The sequence below is a fragment of the Lissotriton helveticus genome, chromosome 5_1 (assembly GCF_964261635.1).
Source record: "Lissotriton helveticus chromosome 5_1, aLisHel1.1, whole genome shotgun sequence".
Classification (NCBI taxonomy): Eukaryota; Metazoa; Chordata; class Amphibia; order Caudata; family Salamandridae; genus Lissotriton; species Lissotriton helveticus.
In genome coordinates this window covers 1782481390-1782501761 of record NC_136065.1, presented here as the reverse complement: position 1 = coordinate 1782501761, position 20372 = coordinate 1782481390, and the positions used below count along the sequence as shown (strand labels likewise).

General features: G+C 46.1%; 1 protein-coding gene across 1 annotated transcript in view; it reads right to left on the bottom strand.

The window, feature by feature from the left end:
- CYB561 (cytochrome b561) overlaps window positions 1-20372 on the bottom strand; it is a 333596-nt gene that overhangs the window by 28417 nt on the left and 284807 nt on the right. Inside the window, exons 4-5 of the mRNA XM_078645077.1 lie at window positions 9036-9139; window positions 8581-8738 (exon numbers count right to left, since the gene is read on the bottom strand). Coding sequence (XP_078501203.1) covers window positions 8581-8738; window positions 9036-9139 — 262 coding nt within the window. The remainder of the gene's footprint in view (window positions 1-8580; window positions 8739-9035; window positions 9140-20372) is intronic.

Genomic DNA, 20372 nt, shown 5'->3' with positions numbered 1-20372 from the left:
AGAACAATGGATTTAACCCAGATCTTTTGACTGGGGGAGAATGTTTGCATTGTCAGCATTCCGTCCATCATTTGTTTGCTGTAACACTTTTCACCCTAAGTGGGATGGGTATGCCCAGACGTGGGTCCCTTGCTCACTATGCCACTGGATTCAAGCTAGCCTGGCTGAAGAAGAGTGACATACCCTGAAAACGGTCCCAGGATGCTTGTTTCCAGTCTACGGAGGACCTGGCCTGGCAGTTCGGTCTGGACTGTTCCCATGGGGCACAAGGTCAAGACTGATTTGCATATGGCTGGGTCCAAACTGGGGTGGCGTAGTGGGCAAAAGAACAATGGATTTAACCCAGATCTTTTGACTGAGGGAGAATGTTTGCATTATCAGCATTCCGTCCATCATTTGTTTGCTGTAACACTTTTCGCCCTAAGTGGGATGGGTATGCCTAGACGTGGGTCCCTTGCTGACTGTGCCACTGAATTCAAGCTAGCCTGGCTGAAGAAGGGTGACATACCCTGAAACCGGTCCCAGGATGCTTGTTTCCTGTCCAGGGAGGACCTGGCCTGGCAGTTCGGTCTGGACTGTTCCCATGGGGCACAGGGTCAAGATTGATTTGCATATGGCTGGGTCCAAACTGGGGTGGAGTAGTGGGCAAAATAACAATGGATTTAACCCAGATCTTTTGACTGGGGGAGAATATTTGCATTGTCAGCATTCCATCCATCATTTGTTTGCTGTAACACTTTGGTTTATTTACGGCACTGAACGCGGTCTACTGTCAGAATGATATGACCAATAAACACTAAGTTTAGAGAAAAATGTAATCCCTAGAGACGGGTGGGACTATGTCTTATCTACGCAGATCATCCCTCCAGAGAAAGATTAAAGTCTGAGTAGGTGTGAAGGCAAAGGGCCAGATGTACGACCATTCGCAAATTCCGCAGAATTGCAACTCGCTATTTGTGACTCGCTAAACTGTATGTACAACAGTGTCTCAGACACTGTTTGTGATTCCCAATGGGGTTGCAATTTGCATACCTCATCAATATACATGAGGCAAGTGCAATTTGCGACCCCATTGGGAATGGCTAGCACTCACAGGGATGGTGGCCTGCTGGGGTCATCAGACCACTATGTCTGTGACTGTTTTTTCAATAAAGCCGTTAAAAAAAATGCAGCCCATTTTCCTTAAAGGAAAACGGGCTGCATTTAAACAAGCATTGAAAATGCAATAGGGCTCACATTTGGTGGAGTTAGGGCTATTGGCGTTGTATATTGTCAATGTCTTTTACCTATGTGTTATGGGGTGTATGCATTTGGTCTTTAGTGGAATTATGTGGGTTTTATTGGATGTGTCAGTTGTGGAATTGTCTGACGTAGATGCTGTGGATTTGTGTAGTGGAATTATATGGCATGGTGTGCACTGGAAATATGTATATAGCAATTATGTGGTATTGGGTACTGGAATTATGTGGAGTGGGATTGTGTGTTATGAAGTGTAACACTGGAATGTTTTTTGTGTTGTGGAGTTTAATTATGGGGATGTGCTGTTGAATTACGTGGTGTGGAACTGTGTAGATAGTTTAGCATTTTTGGTGAGGAAAGAAAACAAATAGGTAAGAGCAAAGCTCCAGATCAGTGTTTTTAGGTGTTAAAAAAAGACAAGTGCAACAACATTTAACTCCTTCCCCGCCAATGACATAATTGGGTTGCCTCTGTGCAGTAGTTCTTTTAGTACTTTTCGCTCTAGCCAACTCCTGCATTTTCCAAATGTCCACTGTCCACCTAATGAAAACAGCAAAGTTGCTTTTAATAACAAGATCTGGAAGTTGCACGCTCAATTAACAAGCATTTACAATGCAATGGTCTCGTCTTTGTTAAAGTAAGAGCTATTGGCATTGCTCATGACATTATTTTTGTTTATGTTTTTGTTTTTAAAACATATAAATAAATTGCATTGTCACTTGCAATGCCAATAGCTTAATCTCTCGCAAATGCGAGACCTATTGCATTTGCACCCACACACAGAGCCACCCACACAGAGCCACCCACACAGAGCCGCCCACACACACACAGAGCCACACACACAGAGCCACAAACCCATACCGAGCCCTTTGCAAGTTCACACCTCTCAATAGTTCTTTTCACCCCATCCTTACCTGCCGTGCTCCACCCAGCTTTCAGAGCAGTGTCCGCGTGCGCTAATAAGTGACTCCAGGACCAGGGCGTGCCAAGTGCGGATAGAATTATGGAAAACAAACCTTGGCAAAGCCAAGGCGCGTGTTTAATGTATTAAGGCATGAAATGTTAGCACATTGGAGCGAGATACACAGGCGGGAATCAGCAGGCGCGAGAGAGTTATAAAGTAGTCCCACCTGCAGTTCAATGTAAGCGTTCAAGGAGAGGCGGAAGGATATACTCAAATAGCCAACAATATTAGGTGAGAGGTCTGTACCGCTGAAGCTGATTGGGTAAATCTCAAGCCAATGACTGAAAAAGATTGGTTGTAAGAAAGCCAATCGCTGAATGGGGTGGACCTGAAGCCACCTGTATGTATATTGTTAACAAAAGGCCACTTGACAACTGCGCTGTCAAAACCCAGATGGATAAAAGTCCTAAAAACAGAAGGAACCTGCCCAGAGTTTCCCCAGGCGTCTCTGCGTCCAGTGAACCCCAGCAGCATGGCAGATCTCAAACAGGAGGCATCTTCGAAATACATGAGGTGGGGTGACTGTATTGGTCCCTCAAGATTTATTTACCCACAATGAACCCAGGGAAGCACCAATGTTTACAATACAGCACCTTCAGGAGTTCAAGAGTTACTCAAACTTAATGAGGAGAACGGATGGCGTGTCTGAATCCATGGGGCAGATACAGTGGCAGTTAGAGAGAACTTTGAGGAATAGATGGGGCAGACATATAAAAGATGTCGAAGTTTACAGCAGAGGAAAGAAGGAACGGAGAAAGAATGAAAGAAGGTAGAAAATAGATGGAAGAAAAGAGCTGAGGGGACACTACAGGGAGAGAACGTGACAGGAAGAAAGAAAAGAGATAGGAAGTAGTGAACGAGAAAGTGAAAGAAAAATAAGGGAGAAAGTAAATATTTTAAAAGGAAACAATGGAGCTGAGGCAGGTGCAAGGGGAAATGGAGAGGAAGGAAGGGGAGAAGGAAGGAAAAATGGAAAGACCGGATAATGGTGGAAAAGACAACAGAATTGATTAAAGAGGAAAGGAAAAGAACAAAGATGGAAGGAAATGGAGAGAAGAAAAATAATGGTGTAAATGGGGACGACAATAAAGAAGGGAACTTGGGAGAAGGAAGAAAAGGGCAAAGAAAAAATAAATAAACTGTAAGAAAGTGGAAGGACAAGAGATGAAATGACGGAGAAGAGAGGAAGGGAAGAGAAAACAAACAAGATGGTTACACAGAAGAAGATATAATGAGCAGGGGATGAACAGTGAAGAATAAGAGTGAGAAAGTAAAAATCGAGCGAGATAAGGATGAAGAGCAGCAAGGACAGGAACCACTGGTGCGGACAGAAAAAAAAGAAATCGAGGGGAAAAAAGTAAGAATGAAAAATAAACACTCGAAAGATAGATTGAAGAGGGGCGGGTCATGTTTTTTTTTATTTTTAAGTCGTGATCAGGGTGATGAGGAGCTGAGAGGCAGCAGGGAGGATTAGGGAAGGGAGCTGGGGCAGCTGGAGTGTAAACTAGGCAGGAGCAAGTATGTCGGAGACTAAGAAACCATTGGAGGGACGAGAAAGGATCAGAAAAGGGGCAGATAAAGGAAGTATTCGAGAGTCAGAGGGAAGCAGGATAGGGGCGTAAATATGTCAGATTGATGGTGCGTGGGAGGGCAGATGGAGAGGCAAGAGAAGGGCAGTTAGAGGAACAGATATGGGGCAGTGGGGACAAAGTGTAAAGAAATGACGCTTAATGGAGCGGATGAGGGTTGGCATTGGCGAGGTCAAGGGCGGGCTGGGGCAGGTGCAGATGTAAGAGAAGGGGCAGTTAGAGGAACAAATGGGGCAGAGAGTGGAGCGACTGACACTGGGGTACATGAGGGCTGGCACTGGCGAGACAAGGGCAGGTACGATGCAAGAGAAGGGGCACAGATGGGGCAGAAAATGATGGAGCACAGAGTGGAGAGAACTGACACTCATTGGGGTAGATGAGGGCAGGCACTGGTGGGGTCCAGGGCAGAGCGGTGGTTGGGGCAGGTACGGATAGAAGCGAAGGGGCAGTTAGGGGGAACTTAAGGAACAGATGGGGCAGAAAGTGATCGGGCACAGAATAGAGAAAACTGACACTCTCTGGGGTAGATGAGTGCAGGCAATGGCGGGGTCCAGGGCAGAGCGGGAGTTGGGGCAGGTACGGATGTAAGAGAAGGGGCAGTTAGAGGGAACTTAAGGAAGAGACGGGGTATATGAGGGCAGGCCCCGGCAGGGTCCAGGGCAGGCTGGGGGTTGGGGCAGGTATGGATGCGAGACGGGAAGTTAGAGTGAACTTTGGGGAGCACACGAGGCAGACAGTGGGGGGAGCTGACACTGGGGTAGATGCGGGCAGGCACTGGCGGGGTCCAGGGCAGAGAGGGGGTTGGGGCAGGTATGGATGCAAGAGAAGGGGCAGTTAGAGTAAACTTTGGGGAGCAGATGGGGCAGAGAGTGATGGAGCACAGAGTGAAGAGAGCTGACACTCACTGGGGTAGATGAGGGCAGGCACTGGCGGGGTCGGGGACAGACCGTAGGGTTAGGGCAGCTACGGATGCAAGTGAGGGGGCAGTTAGAGGGAACTTTGGGGAGCAGATGGGACCAGGAGTGGAGGGAGCTGACACTGGGGTAGATGCAGGCAGGCACCGGCGGGGTCCAGGGCAGTGAGGGGGTGCACCGAGGGGGCAGTTAAAGGGACGCTGGATGCAGGGGGCGACCCAGGGATGCGCTGCCTCCTCCCTCCTCCCTGCTCACCTTGGGGGGCCGGAGGCTGGGGCGCACCCAGGGGGGGCAGGACCGCCTCAGCCCCGCCAGGGGGTGCCTAGCGGGGGCTCCGCGTTTCGGCCATGGTGCGGATCCCGCAGCACAGGCTCTTCAAAGGGCTTCACAGGGAGGGGGGGGGGGGAGCCTGGCCTTGTACGGTGGCCCCGCTTGCCCAAGCCGAGGCAGCATGGCCGCCAGAGAGGGAGAGAGGGAAGGGTATCTGGAGTACCGGAGGCCGTGAAGTCATCGCCGCAGCCTGGAGCCGGAGTGCGCCGTGCCGCGGGAGCGCTGTGGTTGGGAAGTGCTGGTGGCACAGTGATCACCGCCGCAGGCCGGGCCCTCCAACTGCATGGTAAAGCGGAGTTCTCTTGGAAGTGTGGACCGCCTCAGCCCCGCCGGGGGCCTAGCGGGGGCTCCGGGCTTCGGCCATGGCGTGGATCCTGCAGCACAGGCTCTTCATAGGGCGGCCCTTTGGGGGGGGAGGAGGGGAGCCTGGCCTTGTACGGTGGCCCCGCTGGCCAAAGCCAAGGCAGCATGGCCGCCAGAGAGGGAGAGAGGGAAGGGTATCAGGAGTACCGGAGGCCGTGAAGTCATCGCTGCTGCCCGGAGCTGGAGTGCGCCGTGCTGCAGGAGCGCTGTGGTTGGGAAGTGCTGGTGGCACAGTGATCCCCGCCGCAGGCCAGGCCCTCCAACTGCATGGTAAAGCGAAGTTCTCTTGGAAGTGTCAGCCGTGGTAGTCGACAGCGAGAAAGCGCTGCACAATTGGAACGCAGAATTTAAGGGACTCTAAGGCTTCAAAAATCGGAATGCGGCGCGAGCAACGAACCAAACGGAGTCTTAGAGGTAACACCACCATGTTTCTCCGAGGTCAAGCACAAATGCCTCGGAGAAACCCCCGTCATTTTCAGACTGGGGGGCGTGTTTTACTTTCTCTCCTCTTCCCATTGGCTGGAATGTAAAATTCCAGCCAATGGGAAGAGGAGAGAAAGAAACTAGAAAACACACCCCTCAATCCGAAAAAGACGGGGCTTAAATGGAAAGACAAACCTCTTCTCCAATGGCTGGCCTCTGTTTAGGAAGCCAGCCAATGGAGAAGAGGGGCGTGTTTAAGCCCCATACTCTAGAAACATAAAATCTCGCCAGCGAGACTGCGCAAGCACAGCCTACGCAGGCCGAGACCTAATAGGGATTCATATATTTAAAAAATAATCACGCGTACATGCACACATGCGGAACAGGTGAGCTCACTAGTCTTCGCTGAATTCAAATACAGAGGTAGCTCTATGCCTCTTTGAGAGACAGGCAGCGCTGCACTGCAGGGGTTAAACCAGAGGTGCCTGTCTAAGTAGCTAGAATCATGCAAAACACCTCCTACGAGTGCGCGCACCTAACGACACTGCGCTGCACTGTGATGGCGCTAGACATACGGCGACTTGTGCCATACTGTATCTTTAGCTTCTCACACCTCTGCCGCCTTCCGCATCCTTCCCGGCTCCATGCTGTCCTCCTGCAGCATACTGTATGTGGCCACCATCCCTCAGATAGCATGCTAGGGGGAGAGCCGAGAAGAGGGGGGTACAGAGAGTGAGAGGGGAAGAAAATGCCATAATTAATTTGCATTCCAGTGTGGATCACATGCCAGCAGGAACCAATCCAGGCCTTGGCTAAGTGAGCTCGGATCTGCCTCCCCCTTACTGTAGTGAAACAGTCTTGGCAGGTCATTGGTGCAATGGGCCTCTACCATTTCCCATAGCAACGCAGGGGGATTAGGATGGGGGTGGCGATAAAGTCTCCTCTTTCATATTAAGCAATATTTAGTTCCTGGTGTCCCCAAGAATAATATGAGAGGAGAAGCGCCGATGTCCAATTTACTAAAGAGAAGGGTAATTTAATATTAACCTGGATTATTGCATTGCAGGGTGCAACTGTCTATTCAAACCAACAATAATATTGCATGTGCAACAGGGACCACTCTCAGCCAAACTATGTGGAAAAATCGCATTCAAAGCTGTGCATGCCGGGGATGATTTAAAATATTGACTTACCAGGTTTTAAATTTCCGGAATACAATATTTCAAAACAACAGGCAGTAATAATGGCTGCATAATTATATGGTATTGTTAGGTTTTTAAATTTAACAAGCTGTCGCTCTTGGGCAAAGGCTGCCGCTTGTTTATATTTGCATCGCGCTTCACTTTAATAGCTACCGCCCCACACAGCACTCGTGGGGTAGGGCGGCAGCTTTTATTAAAGTGAAAGCGCAATGCAAAAATAAACACGCGGCTGTCATTGCCAAAGCTGGGCTGAAAAAAAATAGTGCTTATTGACTTGGAGGAGATCGTGTAACCCCGCAAGTAAAAGAGCCAGTCGTTATGGGCAGTCACAAAAGGAGACAGGGCGGGAATAAAGGGGGGACTAAGAAGCCTCGTATTGAATCGGAAGCCAGCATTTACCTAGGACAATGACACCAGCCAATGAAAAATATGGGCGGATGCTCCCACAGCACTTCTACAGCATGCCTTAGTACAGCATGCTTCGCAGAGCGAGCAGCGCATACACTGCAACGCTAGGCTCGACCTAAAAAGAAAAATGAAACTATTCAGTTTCATTTGTTAAGGGCAGGCAGTGGTTCCTCGACCACTGCCTGCTCTTATTAAATATATTAGCAGCCATTCACAAAGGGGATGGGATCCCCTGGGGACCCCCCTCACATTTGCGAGTGGTTTACCACCTACTTGAAGATTGTTTTGCGACCGCAAATGTAGTTGCAAAACAATCATACATTGGTGTTAGACTCGCTATCAGGAAGGGATGCCCTTGACACGCCCCTTCCTAATACTGAGTCGCAAACCATATTTTGTGAGTCGCTAATACTGTAGCGACTCACAAAATATGGTTTGTGCATGGGGCAGGCATATTTTACAGGTGCAAACGGGCCGAATTCCCGTTTGCAACCGCAAAAAACGGTCGTACATCTCCCCCTAAATGTACTTGTTCTCCAGAAGTCACTTGACTTTGGAAGAGAGGGTGAGGTTGATATGGGGAAGTTGTAACTGTCACTATTTGCTTTAGCAATTCTGGGAACATATGGTAGACATCAATATCCATCTATAGCAGTATGTTCAGCACCTTGAATAAACATGCATGTTCCTTGCTAACACATTTACACACATCAACCTCACTCCTGAACTGGAAGCTAAAAGTTATCTTGGAATATGTGTTTGTGCCATCTCCAGGCAGTCCGTCCATACATCCATCCTATCCATCCCTCCATTTCCTGTGTCTTATCTGGCCAGCCTTGCCCTGATTAACCTCCAATTGGCAAAAAAGATTGTTCCCTTAAAACATCATCATTCAAAAGTGAACGCATTTCCTTCAGCCAGAACAAACCGCCACAGAGTGGGTGAGTTTGAAACAATTAGAGATGGGTATTGCCATCAATGTATTATAGGGCGGGCTAGCTTTTTATGATGTCATTTAGCCGTAACCTTAGGCTCGATATGGCAATGACATTTAAATAACTTTTAGGAGGAATGAGAAAAAATATCTAGGTTAAGGGGAGCTGGAGGCAAGTATTAAAAATAAGGACTCTTGCTATAGCTTCACTTACCCTAGACTGAAAATGAGTTTCTCGTTGATGCCCATCAGGCATGTCCCAATGGCAGCGGTTAACAGAAATATACCAAAGAAGACGTGGAGGGACTTGTAGCGGCTGCGGTGCGCATTGGAAGCTCCAGGAAACAGGAAAAGGGCAAAGCCAATCACCCACTAGATAAAGGAATTAGAGAAACAAGTTGAAAGAGTTGCTAAGTGATATCAGCTCTACCTCCTCCCCCAAGCATATCTTCCTGACATGATTATGCGCATAAGTGGCCAAATATGTTTCGGTGCTGAGGCCAAACACTCATAGCAACCTGGGCAGGGGGCACCTACCAGAGGCAAGCTACAGATTTATTCCATCAAAACATTTTTGTTTCGCCCTTAATCAGCGTGACACAAGTAATACTCTAAAAATAATCCCTTCGCTCTCTTTGTTGGAGCAAAAATGGAATCCGCAGGATTTACCTGTGAGAAGAAAAGGATGAACACAGCAATTCCACACCAGCTGTGTATCGAGTAGAGATGAGGGATCTTGCTGTTTGCATGATTCTCAAACACGGCAATGATACCTGCAAGGGTGGACATGGGAGAGATGAAATACAGTGGGACCAGGCATTACATATTTTAATCACAGTCCACTTCCAAGGTTATATGTATAGGAGAAAGCATTGTAATTTTACAGTAACACGTTTTGTTCCATTTAAAAACCTACACTTCAAGAAAGCTTTGACCTTTGAAGTTGGTGAAACTAATACAATTGCATCTTCCAGAATTGGACAACACGCTAGGATGAAGCTGGATTTAAACAACTGTCCCACCATTATCACTGTTCACTCTCAAGGCTCAATGGGATTCCTAGCTTTGTTGTCACCCTGATAGGACCTGTTGTTAACAAGGCCACCATTAATGTAAAGATCAGTCCTGTATATTGCATTCTAGTCTACGCAGTCATCCAGGCTACCTTGTACTGACAAAGGTTTCCATCTTGCAGTACCTAGACCCGCACATTTGAAATTGTGGGCATTACTTGTCACAGACCCTCTGTTCACAGTTATATGCTTTGTGACACTGGAACCTAGCCAGGTTACATATACTGCAATATTTCAATATCCAATCGATAGGAAATAAAATGCCAAATGGCATGTGTAAATGTAACTTATATGTGCAAATGGCTTCATATATATTTTAACAATCACTTTTGGAAATCACACAAAGTGGACTTTTCACTAGTAAACTAATTTACTCACATGTAACTTTACACCACTATACTGTAATATGTGGGAGTAAATCTGCTTCCACAGGCAGGGAGATTACATGCTAGGGTTGGGATGCCTTGTATAGTTACTACACACCCACATACAATTTTTCCATCCATTTCCACCCCAGACGCTTGTCAAAAGTAGAAGAAAATCTCGTTTCAGGGTGGGAATGGGCCGAGGACCTCTCCCCGACTCCCAAATTGGTAGGGGTACAGGGAAGGGGTTTCTCCATGGGCAAACACATGAGGGGGGGACTAAAGTGCACCTTCCACAGTACACTATGTACAATTATGCTAGCAGAAAGGATTTCACACGAATGTATGCGGGAATTCAAAAGGGATTTCAAGGAGTTCTCATGGAAAGTTGTGATTGCTTTATCTTTCAATGTACTCTTTGAAATCTTTCTAGTGTGTCGGCAATATGGAGTGCAGGTAAAATACAAAATCTATGTAATTAAACTCCATGGGAGGACAGAGTTCTCCAACAGCCTGAGGCCGAATTGCTGGATCTACATATGGGCACTGTGACTTCTCTCTTGGGTTGTAAGGAAATGATAAATACAAGAAACGTGCAGTCTTTATATAAATCCTAAAACCCCAAAATATAATTAGTTTTAAAGTTACATTACTTCTAATATATAAAGCATAATTGTAATCTGGGATAGAAAATACATGTCATGTAAGTCAATGGGGAAGGTGATGGAAATGGATTGATGTTTGAAGAAGTGGTTTCGATATTGTGCTGTTGTGCTTTCATTTTTTTCATTGTGTGTTGCACTGTTGTAGTCTGTTATGTAGTTGTAGTGTTGTATTATTGCATGTGCTGGTATGTTAGGATAGGATAACCTTTTTTGTATTATGTTCTGTTGTATGGTTTGGTCGAGGTTGTGTTGTTTAGCTTTACTGTTATGTTGTGCAATTATATCGTGTAATGTTTTATGTTGCTTTCATGTGGTTGCTTTATTTGTTAAGACATTGTTTTGTAATATTGTATTCGTAAGTTGTTGTAAAGATGGAGTGTTATGTTAATACATTTCTAAAGCGCATGAATACCCGTTGGTGTCTTGGCGCTCGTGGGTTTAGCAGTTTGAGAGGAAGAGAAAGAATTAATTGTTAAAGAGACAAGTTTTGAGCAGCCTCCTCAAAATCAATAAGGTTGGAGCAGCTCTAATACTTATAGGCAGGCCGTTCCAAGCTGCAGGGGCGACTGAGGAAAAACATCTGCCCCCCCCTCCCTCCCATTTGAGTCTCTTAAAATTGGGGCAAGAGTCCCTCATTGTGTTTTTAGATAGTAAGTCTCAGCTGGGTACATATCAAGTTAGGGAGTGTTTCAGCTGACAAGGACCTGAGTCATGCAAAGCCTGATAGGTAAGGCACAACGGTTGGAACTTGGGGAGATCAAGAATAAGTCTTGCCGCCACCTTCTGTACACTCTGTAACTTTTTCAAATATTGTTTTTGAAGTTTGACAAAGTCCATTACAATAATCCAGTTTGGTAAGAAATAGTAATGAGATGACTGTTTTTCTTGAGTTATGTGGAATAAATGGGAGAATCTTCCTAATAATTCTCAAGGTGTTAAAACTAGAAGAGATGACTGAACTGATATGTTTATTAAAATGTAATTTATCATCTATAAGTATTCCTAAATTCTTCACTTTTTGAACCAGCTTTGGGAGTGTTCCTAGCTCACATGGCCAACAAAGAGGACTACAGAAATGAGGACTATTACCGAAAAGTATGACCTCTGTTTTTATCAGAGTTCAGCTTGAGACAGTGTTTACCCATCCAAATGATGACAGTTGATGTGTTGATGTGCTGTGCTGTTGGTGGGTTATTGTTTTTGTTTTATATGTGTGAGTGTGTGATAAAACAATAGGTGATAGAAGGAAAGCTTGAAAAGAACCACTGGCAACTGCTCAGGGCAGCATTCCAGTCCAATTCCAGTTTCAATGGAGCTCCCAACATTCCAATGTTCTAATACTAGTAAAAACGAGGCAAAGATATTTGGAATGTAAGGACTTGCACATATTGATAATTAGAACATTGGAATGTTGGGAGCTCCATTGAAAACAATGGAGTGCTCTGGGCTTATAATGGCTGGTGTAAGCCTGGAGCACCAACATTCCAATGTTTCTTTGTTCACAGCTCTGGCTGTGAACAAAGGCTTCAGGGAACCTGAGGGGATTCCAATCCCCTCACGGTCCCAAAAGGCTTTGTTTTTTTTGTAAGAACATTCTGTCCTCTAGTGACAGAATGTTCTAATAGCCTTATAGCCCTTCGTAGATGGGCTATGCCGCTATTAAAGTCCCTCTCCCTTGTTAAAGGCCCTCGCCTTCGGCTCGGGGCCTTTAACGCTGGAGAGGGCCTTTAATAGCCGGTATAGCCCTCTCCGGCGGGCTATGAATCTATAATATAAGCACACTGCAATGCTGTTTATGACATTTGTTCATAATCTGATATGCACATACAGTTTGCTGATCAATACCCGATACCTTTTCTTAGACATATGAATGAAATAGCACTGGCTTCCCGTGAAACGAATTTGTGAGGTCCAGAGGCCTACTTGCAACTCAGAGTTCTTTACCGTAAAGGCACTCAGAACCAGTCCATCAGATTTACTCTGTATCAACCGGTTAGGACATTTTGGTCCTCCAGTTCCTTGCTGGTGGTCATCTCTCGATTTAGAAGGGAAAAAATGGGGTGGCAGCTCTTATTCTTATCTGGCTGCCAGGTAGGTAAAAGCTCTTCCACTGCAACTCTGTGCCACCAAGGAGATTTTGCTTTTCAAGAAACTTCTCAAGACTTGGCTCTTTGGGCCAGCCACTTAGTTCTTTTATTTGTTGGGTTCGATTTTACTGTTAGCGCCAGGACACTCTTTTAGTAGCTGTTGCACTTTAGAAATATCTAAATAATAATGAACTGTTTGATCGAACGTTAAAATAAGGCGGGTCTGTTTCTCCTTGAATATAGTCCCAGGTATGCCTTTGGTTGTTTTAATAACGCTTGTGCATGTTAAAGCAATGTACTGTGTTTACATCTGTAAATCATGAGAAGGATTTTTTGCTAAACGTTTCGGGTCATCCAGATGCAGGATATGGAATGTTGAAACAATGCACCAGTATTTCACGAACATGGGAGTGAATACTTCCTTTTACGATGGAGAATGGAATTTCTTTAGGCTCTCATACCAGACAGGTGCAACACTGCAGAGAGGGACTTGAAATCGCGTGAGAAATATAAATTATATAAATAATTATGCAAAAAAGGAAGTAGAGAGCTCTGAATAGTTCCTAAATTGAGGTGGAGAGGTGCTCCTGTATACAGCACCCTACAACACAAGCGACACAAAGAATATGCTCACCTCAAATGTCTGTTTTTCTAGCAAAGTTTTTAAGTATAGGATTAGCACAGTGCCATCCACACCGAGCTAGAAAGGGACAAAGTCCTGTACCATTTCTATTGCAAACCTTTAAGCATTGGATTAGCTAGTGCCACCCAGGCTGAGCTGCAAAATGACAAAAGCCTTTCACAATTCTTTGTATGAATTTATTGAAATGTATGCACTTTAATACATTCTGCCATGGGACTCAATTTGTATAACAAAAAGGATTTGTTATATCAAGATCCGAACACTCATAGTATGTTCTCTATGCGCTGTGTATATAGGTTTTGTGAGGTGGTGAGGCAGATTTTGAGGTAGAGGGCGCAGGTGCCACACTTTCAGGCATACTGCCGTTCGAGGTACCCTTCAGGAGCTGCAGATTTTTAAACAAGCATTTACAATGCAATAGGTCTCGCAGCATTAAAGTTTGAGTTATTGGTATTGTGTATGACAATGCCAATATTTTTAACTTTCGCAAATGTGACACCTATAGCATTTCTTTTGCAATTTGTGTTGTATTGACTTAGATGTATTGATATTACAAATACCAATGGATTTTAATTTTTTTTAAATAATTAATAATTAAATAAAAGTTATTATAATTTATAATGGCAATAGCTTAAGATTTTGTAAATATCTTTTGTAAATTAGGTGCCATGCTTACCAGTAAAAGGCTGGCTCTAAGGGAGTTAGTTTTCGGTAAGAATGTCACCAGGCACCAAAGGCACGCAGCTGCCGAAGATAAAGTGCGGCGGCAGTTGTGCCAATTTTAATTAAAAAAATAAAATCATGATTCTGGGCAAATTATTTGACCTCCCTGTGCATAAAATTGTAAATATGTGTGGAATGTAACATGATTGTAAATATATAAAATGTAATATCACAAATGTGCAAATCTCCTGTTCATGCTTTGTTGCCAACCATGTGGGTTTTCTTCAGATCCATACAAACATACGTACATTATCTGGGGGTGGATGTGTGTGGGTGTGTGTGTGGGTGGGTTGTGTGTGTGTGTGTGGGTGGGTTGTGTGTGGGTGTGTGTGGGTGTGTGTGTGGGTGTGTGTGTGGGGATGTGTGTGTGTGTGGAGGGGGTGGGGGTGTGGGGGGGTTGTGGCGGTGGTGTGGGTTGTGTGTGTGTGTGGAGGGGGGGTTGTGCGTGTGAGTGGTTGTGTGTGTGGGTTATGTGTGGCTGTATTTACGAAGTCCAGGTCCTAATTTATAGTCCCTTCTTAGGCATCCAAACCCTCTCAAACCAGAAAGTGTTTTTTTAATATGGTCTGGTAGGTTGATCACAAAAGTTTGCTACAACTTACAGATTGTGGACATATCATCTCAGAAAGTGTTGATATTCGCTACCAGGTGAAGCCATTGTGGCACACAGAGTACAGTTTTTTAATTGTATATCGGGAGGTGCTGTGGAAAAGGTATTTGCGTTCTGTTTCAAAAAAATGCTTTTACAGCTAAGCATTCACCATAATATAATGGCTTAAAAAACAATGTAAAGCCTGTATCCTTCGACTTTCACAAATAACTAATTATAATTCTACAAAAAAAACAACTTTGACAACACTGCATTTGGATACACAATAATTTTAGCCTCTAGACTGGAATACAGGAAGTGTATTGTTTGGTACTGGGCATGAAGAAAAATGCAAAGCTACATTCTTTATGCCGCCTCAGTTGAAACTAAATTCGCACTTTTAAAATATGTTATCCCTAACAAATACCGCTACATTACTTGACAATGAAAAGACTGGAAAATAAGGGTAACATGAACTTCCTTCAAAACACACCTTTCTGCAGTCTTGTGTCTCCATTGGCGCACGCACCGGAAGTCAGGCAATGTCGCCTGTGACGGGGGCGGGGCCACGTCCGGACCGGAAGAGGAGGCAGGCGGACTAAATGCGTATCGCGGCCCGGGGCTCCTGTGAGCGGTGGAGAGCCCCGGGGCCGCCAGCAGGAAGTTACGCAAGTGTTGCGGAGCTCCCTTGACCAAGAGGGAGCCCCGGGAAAGGAGCTGGCAAGAGCCGCAGAGGCGGAGTCCCCCGAGATTGGCCCGGTAAGTTGAAAAGGGCTGGGGGGGTCTTGGTGAACTTGTGTGTGTGTCTGTGTGCGACGGAGGGGAGCACTCGTGTGTGTGTGCGCGCGCGTGTGTATGTGTGGGGGTGTGTGTCTGTATGTGCGTGCGTGCATGGGCGCTCGTGTATGTGTGTGTCTGTGTGCATGCGTGTGTGGTGTTGCAGCTTCCCAGGAGACAGCAGCTGGCCACAGCGAGCGCGTGCGCGTGGCCCGCTGATATCGCCTCCTTGGAGAGGAAATGCGCGCGGCCAGGTGCTGTCTCCTGGGAAGCAGACCCAGCAACAATAGATCTCTGGCGAGACAGCGCTTACGCGCTGTTCAATGCCACGAGACCTAAAAAAAGAAGGTGCAGCCTGAAATCCTAAGACACTTACATGGGGCTAAGGAGCAGGATGAATTGTGGGAAAATAACTGTTTATGTGATCTATTTCCCGATCACGCCTGTCTTTTCAGCAGTATGGCGAATACATTCCGAAAAAGGAAAGAAGTGACATCTTTGATATTTGATGAAGTAGATGGCAATGAACTTAGCATCATGCCCACCACGAGCTCTGGGTCTAACAAAGGACAATCTCCAAGGCAACAATTACAACTGCTAGAAAAACTCTTGGAAAAGGAAATTACTAATTGGTGGGAGTTCACTTCATGAGAAAATTATATCAAAGTTGGCACCAGCGTTTTTTGCCCTAAGTGCAATAGAAATGTCTCCATATGGGATTCAGCGCATGGTTAGGAATTTAGGAGTCCCATTTGTACCTTTTACCCTGCCCCTCACCCCCATATCGGTCTTCACAAAACTATCTAGTATCAAGTCAATTTGGATGAAGCAAACATCAGAAAAGTGTATTTCAATTTCGTTAAACTGTGCGAAAGATGAAATTAAATTACATTTCTACACACAGTTGTAACTACAACCAGAATTCCTATCCCAGACTCTCAAATATATAAGTATATATTTTAAGCGTGTGTGCATTTTGCTCACAAACCTCAGTTGTAGGGAACTAATAGATACAAAAGCTAAAAAAACACCGGAGCTTGCCAGATACGGTAAGCAGCAAAATCAACTCCCTTGATGAGGATGATAATTATGGGCCAGATGTAGGTAACTTCTATTTACCGACTCATAAATACCGAATTTTACCGATTCGGTATTTATGAATCTGTAAATATGAAGGAGGGAGATGTAGGTAAATTTTGTTTTTGAATTATCGAATCGGTAACATTCGGTATTTACCGAATCGGTAAATACCGATTCGGTATTGCCTATTGATTTCTATGGGCCTTGAAGCCCATAGGAATCAATGGGCAATACCGATTCGGTATTTACCGATTCGGTAAATACCGAATCCTGCAAGGGTGCAGGGGGTGTCACTTTGACACCCTCTAGCACCCCAAGTACAGGCATGTGTGACATGTGTCACACATACATGCCCTAAGGGCATGTCTGTGTGTCACATTGCACAGGTGTGCATGCACAGATGTGCATGCACACCTGAATTCGGTATTTTACTACCCAATAGGATTGGGTGGTAAAATACCGACTCTTAAGGGCCTGTGGCACTCTTAGGAGTGTCACCTACATATGGATTTACCAAATCGGTAAAATTACCGATTCGGTATTTTACAGATTCGATAAATTTTTCCGATTCGGTAAATTTACCGATTCTGTAAAATAATGGCCCCTACATCTCAATCACCAAATACCGGTCGGTAACGGCCGAATTCGGCCGTTACCGACCGGTATTTGGTGACCTACATCTGGCCCATATATCTTAGACTTGGTACAAGTCAAGGATATATAATTATCCTTGACTAAGTACAAGTGCACGCTCGTCAATCCTGCGCTTTTATTTAAATAATTTCTTCCTACATTCTAATTCCACCAAAAAGTTGTTTAAAATTGATAAGGAACTTTTAAATACTTTTACAGCTCTTCCTTTCATTCTTGAGCTATTTAACAACTTTAGAAATATTTCAGCAAGATTAACCTTGTTAGAGCAGCTTTTCCTCCAACATATTTAGATGTGAGGTATTTCCAGTCTACTGCTCCTGATAAAGGAAATGACTCTGTTATCTTTTTCTCTCTGCCACCAGAAGCAAAGTTCGATTGCTTCGTGGGCACCTGTTTGGACTGTTTGGACTTCTGAAGATTTTTCAGCAGACAGTCCTGCTCCATTAGCTCTCTGCCATCACGTAGAGGTTGTTCAAACATTGATTATTAACGCAGATAGAATATAGTAAAGACATCTGCCCTGGGATTTTCAAAAGTCTGATCTCATGGCTGCAGGAAAGTCTTCTTTTGTCAGATTTTACTGGCTCCCTTCCCCAAGGGCGATGTTTAAAGCTTTGAGCTTTTGTCATAAAGCTTTGCAATCTGGTTGGCCTGCGTTCCTACCAATGATTCCATGCCACTGCTTAAGTCCTCTTCTAACCGAAACTAAGAACAAACACTCCCAATTGATTGGTCGGTTGTTTTGCTTCCTGGCCCTAAGATGCGGAAAATACTTCCTTTGCCTCGGTGCAAGGAAACAAAACTCTGAAAAACGTTTATCTTTATTAATTTTAATTAACACAAGTGTTAGAACTGGCTATTTCTGGTAGGCTAAGGTGGACGCCAAAGCCAGGCAGAAACCACCATTCTAGTCAGGGCAAGGAAGTCACACGCCAAGATAACCCCTGCTCACCCCCTTGGTAGCTTGGCACAAGCAGTGAGGCTAAACTCGCAGGCAATGTGTAAAGCATTTGCGCCAGCACATAACAGCAACAACATCCTCGGCACACCACAAAAGGAACTCCACACAAGGTTATATGAAAATAACTTCTGTATTGTCAAAAACACATCAGATAGAAATCACACATGTACATTGTGCCAAGTGGCACGGGCAATATTCACAAGGGATTATGTACAAGACAGGGCCACATGGGCCACTGTCATCATCAACACTTTTAGAAATAGAAATACTGTCAGAAATTAGAATAAAAGGATATCACAAAATAACAGTTATAAATCACATCCAGTAACTACTGGGAACAGGTAAGTACCACCTACGCAACCCTAAACACCTTAGGAGAATGTCACGCAGGGGACCAGGACCTTACTAGGACCACCTGTACTAAAAAGAACAACCACCTAAGTATCACACAGCATTTAGGGGTCTAGGAAAGAACACATTACCTATGATGCATAATTATACATTCAGAGGAGTAGTAAAGGGAAACACATGATGCATAAACCTACACATTCAGCGGTGTTCAGAACAAAGCACATGATGCAATAAAAATACATTCAGAGGTAGAGCGCAAGAAGACACATGATGCCTAAAACATTCAGAGGTGCAGGGAAAGAAAGACACATGATGTATAAAAACATTCAGAGGTGTAAAATCAAGGAAGACACATAAGGCATTAAAAACATTCAGAGGTGCCCCAACCCAAATCAATAGCGCAAAAACACACAGTAGACAATTACCATCCTTAACATAGCAGGTAACCACATTGCGCAAAACTTACATACCAGCCCCCATCTAATAAAGGGACTAAAAGAGCCCTGTGTCCAGAATGTCAGGGCGCGCTGCCATGCAGCGCCAGTCAGGGGCGCGCCACTGGCGCAAAACCTAAACGTAGCAGGCGCCCACTACTTGCTGGGCACCTGGGAATCACACAAGACCTAAACGGTGCAGCTGCCCACTAATTGCTGGGCAGCTGAGAACCAAAAACTGCGACAGGGCCCTCACTGACCCTAGGACGGAACTGCACCAAACTGTAGGAGCCACACAGGCTCTGGGCAACACTACGCAGACGTTGGAGCCACACAGGCTCTTGACACAGCTGTGGGGCGTTGGAGCCATCTGGCTCTATAAATACACAGGCCCCAAACGTTGGAGCTCTCAGGCTCTGGCCACCAAAAATGCGGCTTGGGCTCTCACTGGCCCTCTGTAAACAAATGCCCTTAACGTGGGAGCAATCTGGGGCCCTAGAAATAGACTTGCCCCCTCGGGGCACAGGAAAACGAATATGGCCCGACGTTCGAGCCACGGGACTCTGGAAATGCCCAGCATAGCGTGGGGGCGGCCCACTACCATCCGGGGCCGCCCTACATGACCCCCGCTACTGTGCACATCGTTGGAGCGGCCCGCTCAGCTCACGGGGCTGCTAAGACTCAGTTACTGCCTTCACCAAGGCCTGGGCTTCTCTGGGCCCGGGGGTACCTCACCCGCCCGGGAACATGCGGCACACAGCGGAGTCTTCCACTTCCCCCCCACGGGGGACTCCCATCTAGGCGGCTTCCCCATCGGCCTACTCACCGGACTTCAGCCAGAGCTTCTGCCGAGTAGCGCGGAGGGGCAGGCACCGGCATTGTGCCTCCCGCCCCCTCCGCAAGACACAGGCTGCATGTCTTCTCCCGCTTCACCCGGGTCCCCTCATGGGACCCGGGGCTCTCAGCCGCAACTCCGGTCTCCCTCCTCGCGCTACAGTGCCGAGGGCAGGACGTCCGGTGCTCATCTCGGGGCCGCGCTGCGATTGGCCGGCCGGCCCCAACATTTCCGGGTCGCCGCGGGCAGCACGGCGGCCCGTTTCAGGCACTCAGAGGCTGGGGAGAATTAACCGAGGAGTGGGCTCCCTCGAAGTTTAAAACAATAAACGCTCAGCATACCCCAAAAAGGGCACAAAGGGCAGCCAGGCAGCAGGGTGGGCACCTGCCTTGAAAATGAAAGCGCTCCCCAGCGCTAGAACAAAAGTAAAGCGCTCTTCAGCGCTAAAGCACAATCCACAGCGCTCCTAGTGCTAGAACAGCAGACAAAGTGCATCCAGGCGCTTTAGGCTATAATAAGCCCTAGTAAAAGCAAGGCAAAGTCCTCAGGAGTCTGCAAGGAGGGGACCATAGGCAAAGGTCCCTAGGGAAAGTCCATCAGATATCCAGGGGGTGGGCAGGGCCCAGGGATTCCCCTGGGCCCAAGCAGCAGCACGCCCCTGGTAGGATTCAAGTCAGAAAACAAGAACATTTTGGAAGGGGACACAGCCCCTTCTTATACACAGAAAAGTCTTTGAAGTCTTTGTGCAGGCAGTGTGAGAACCAGCTAG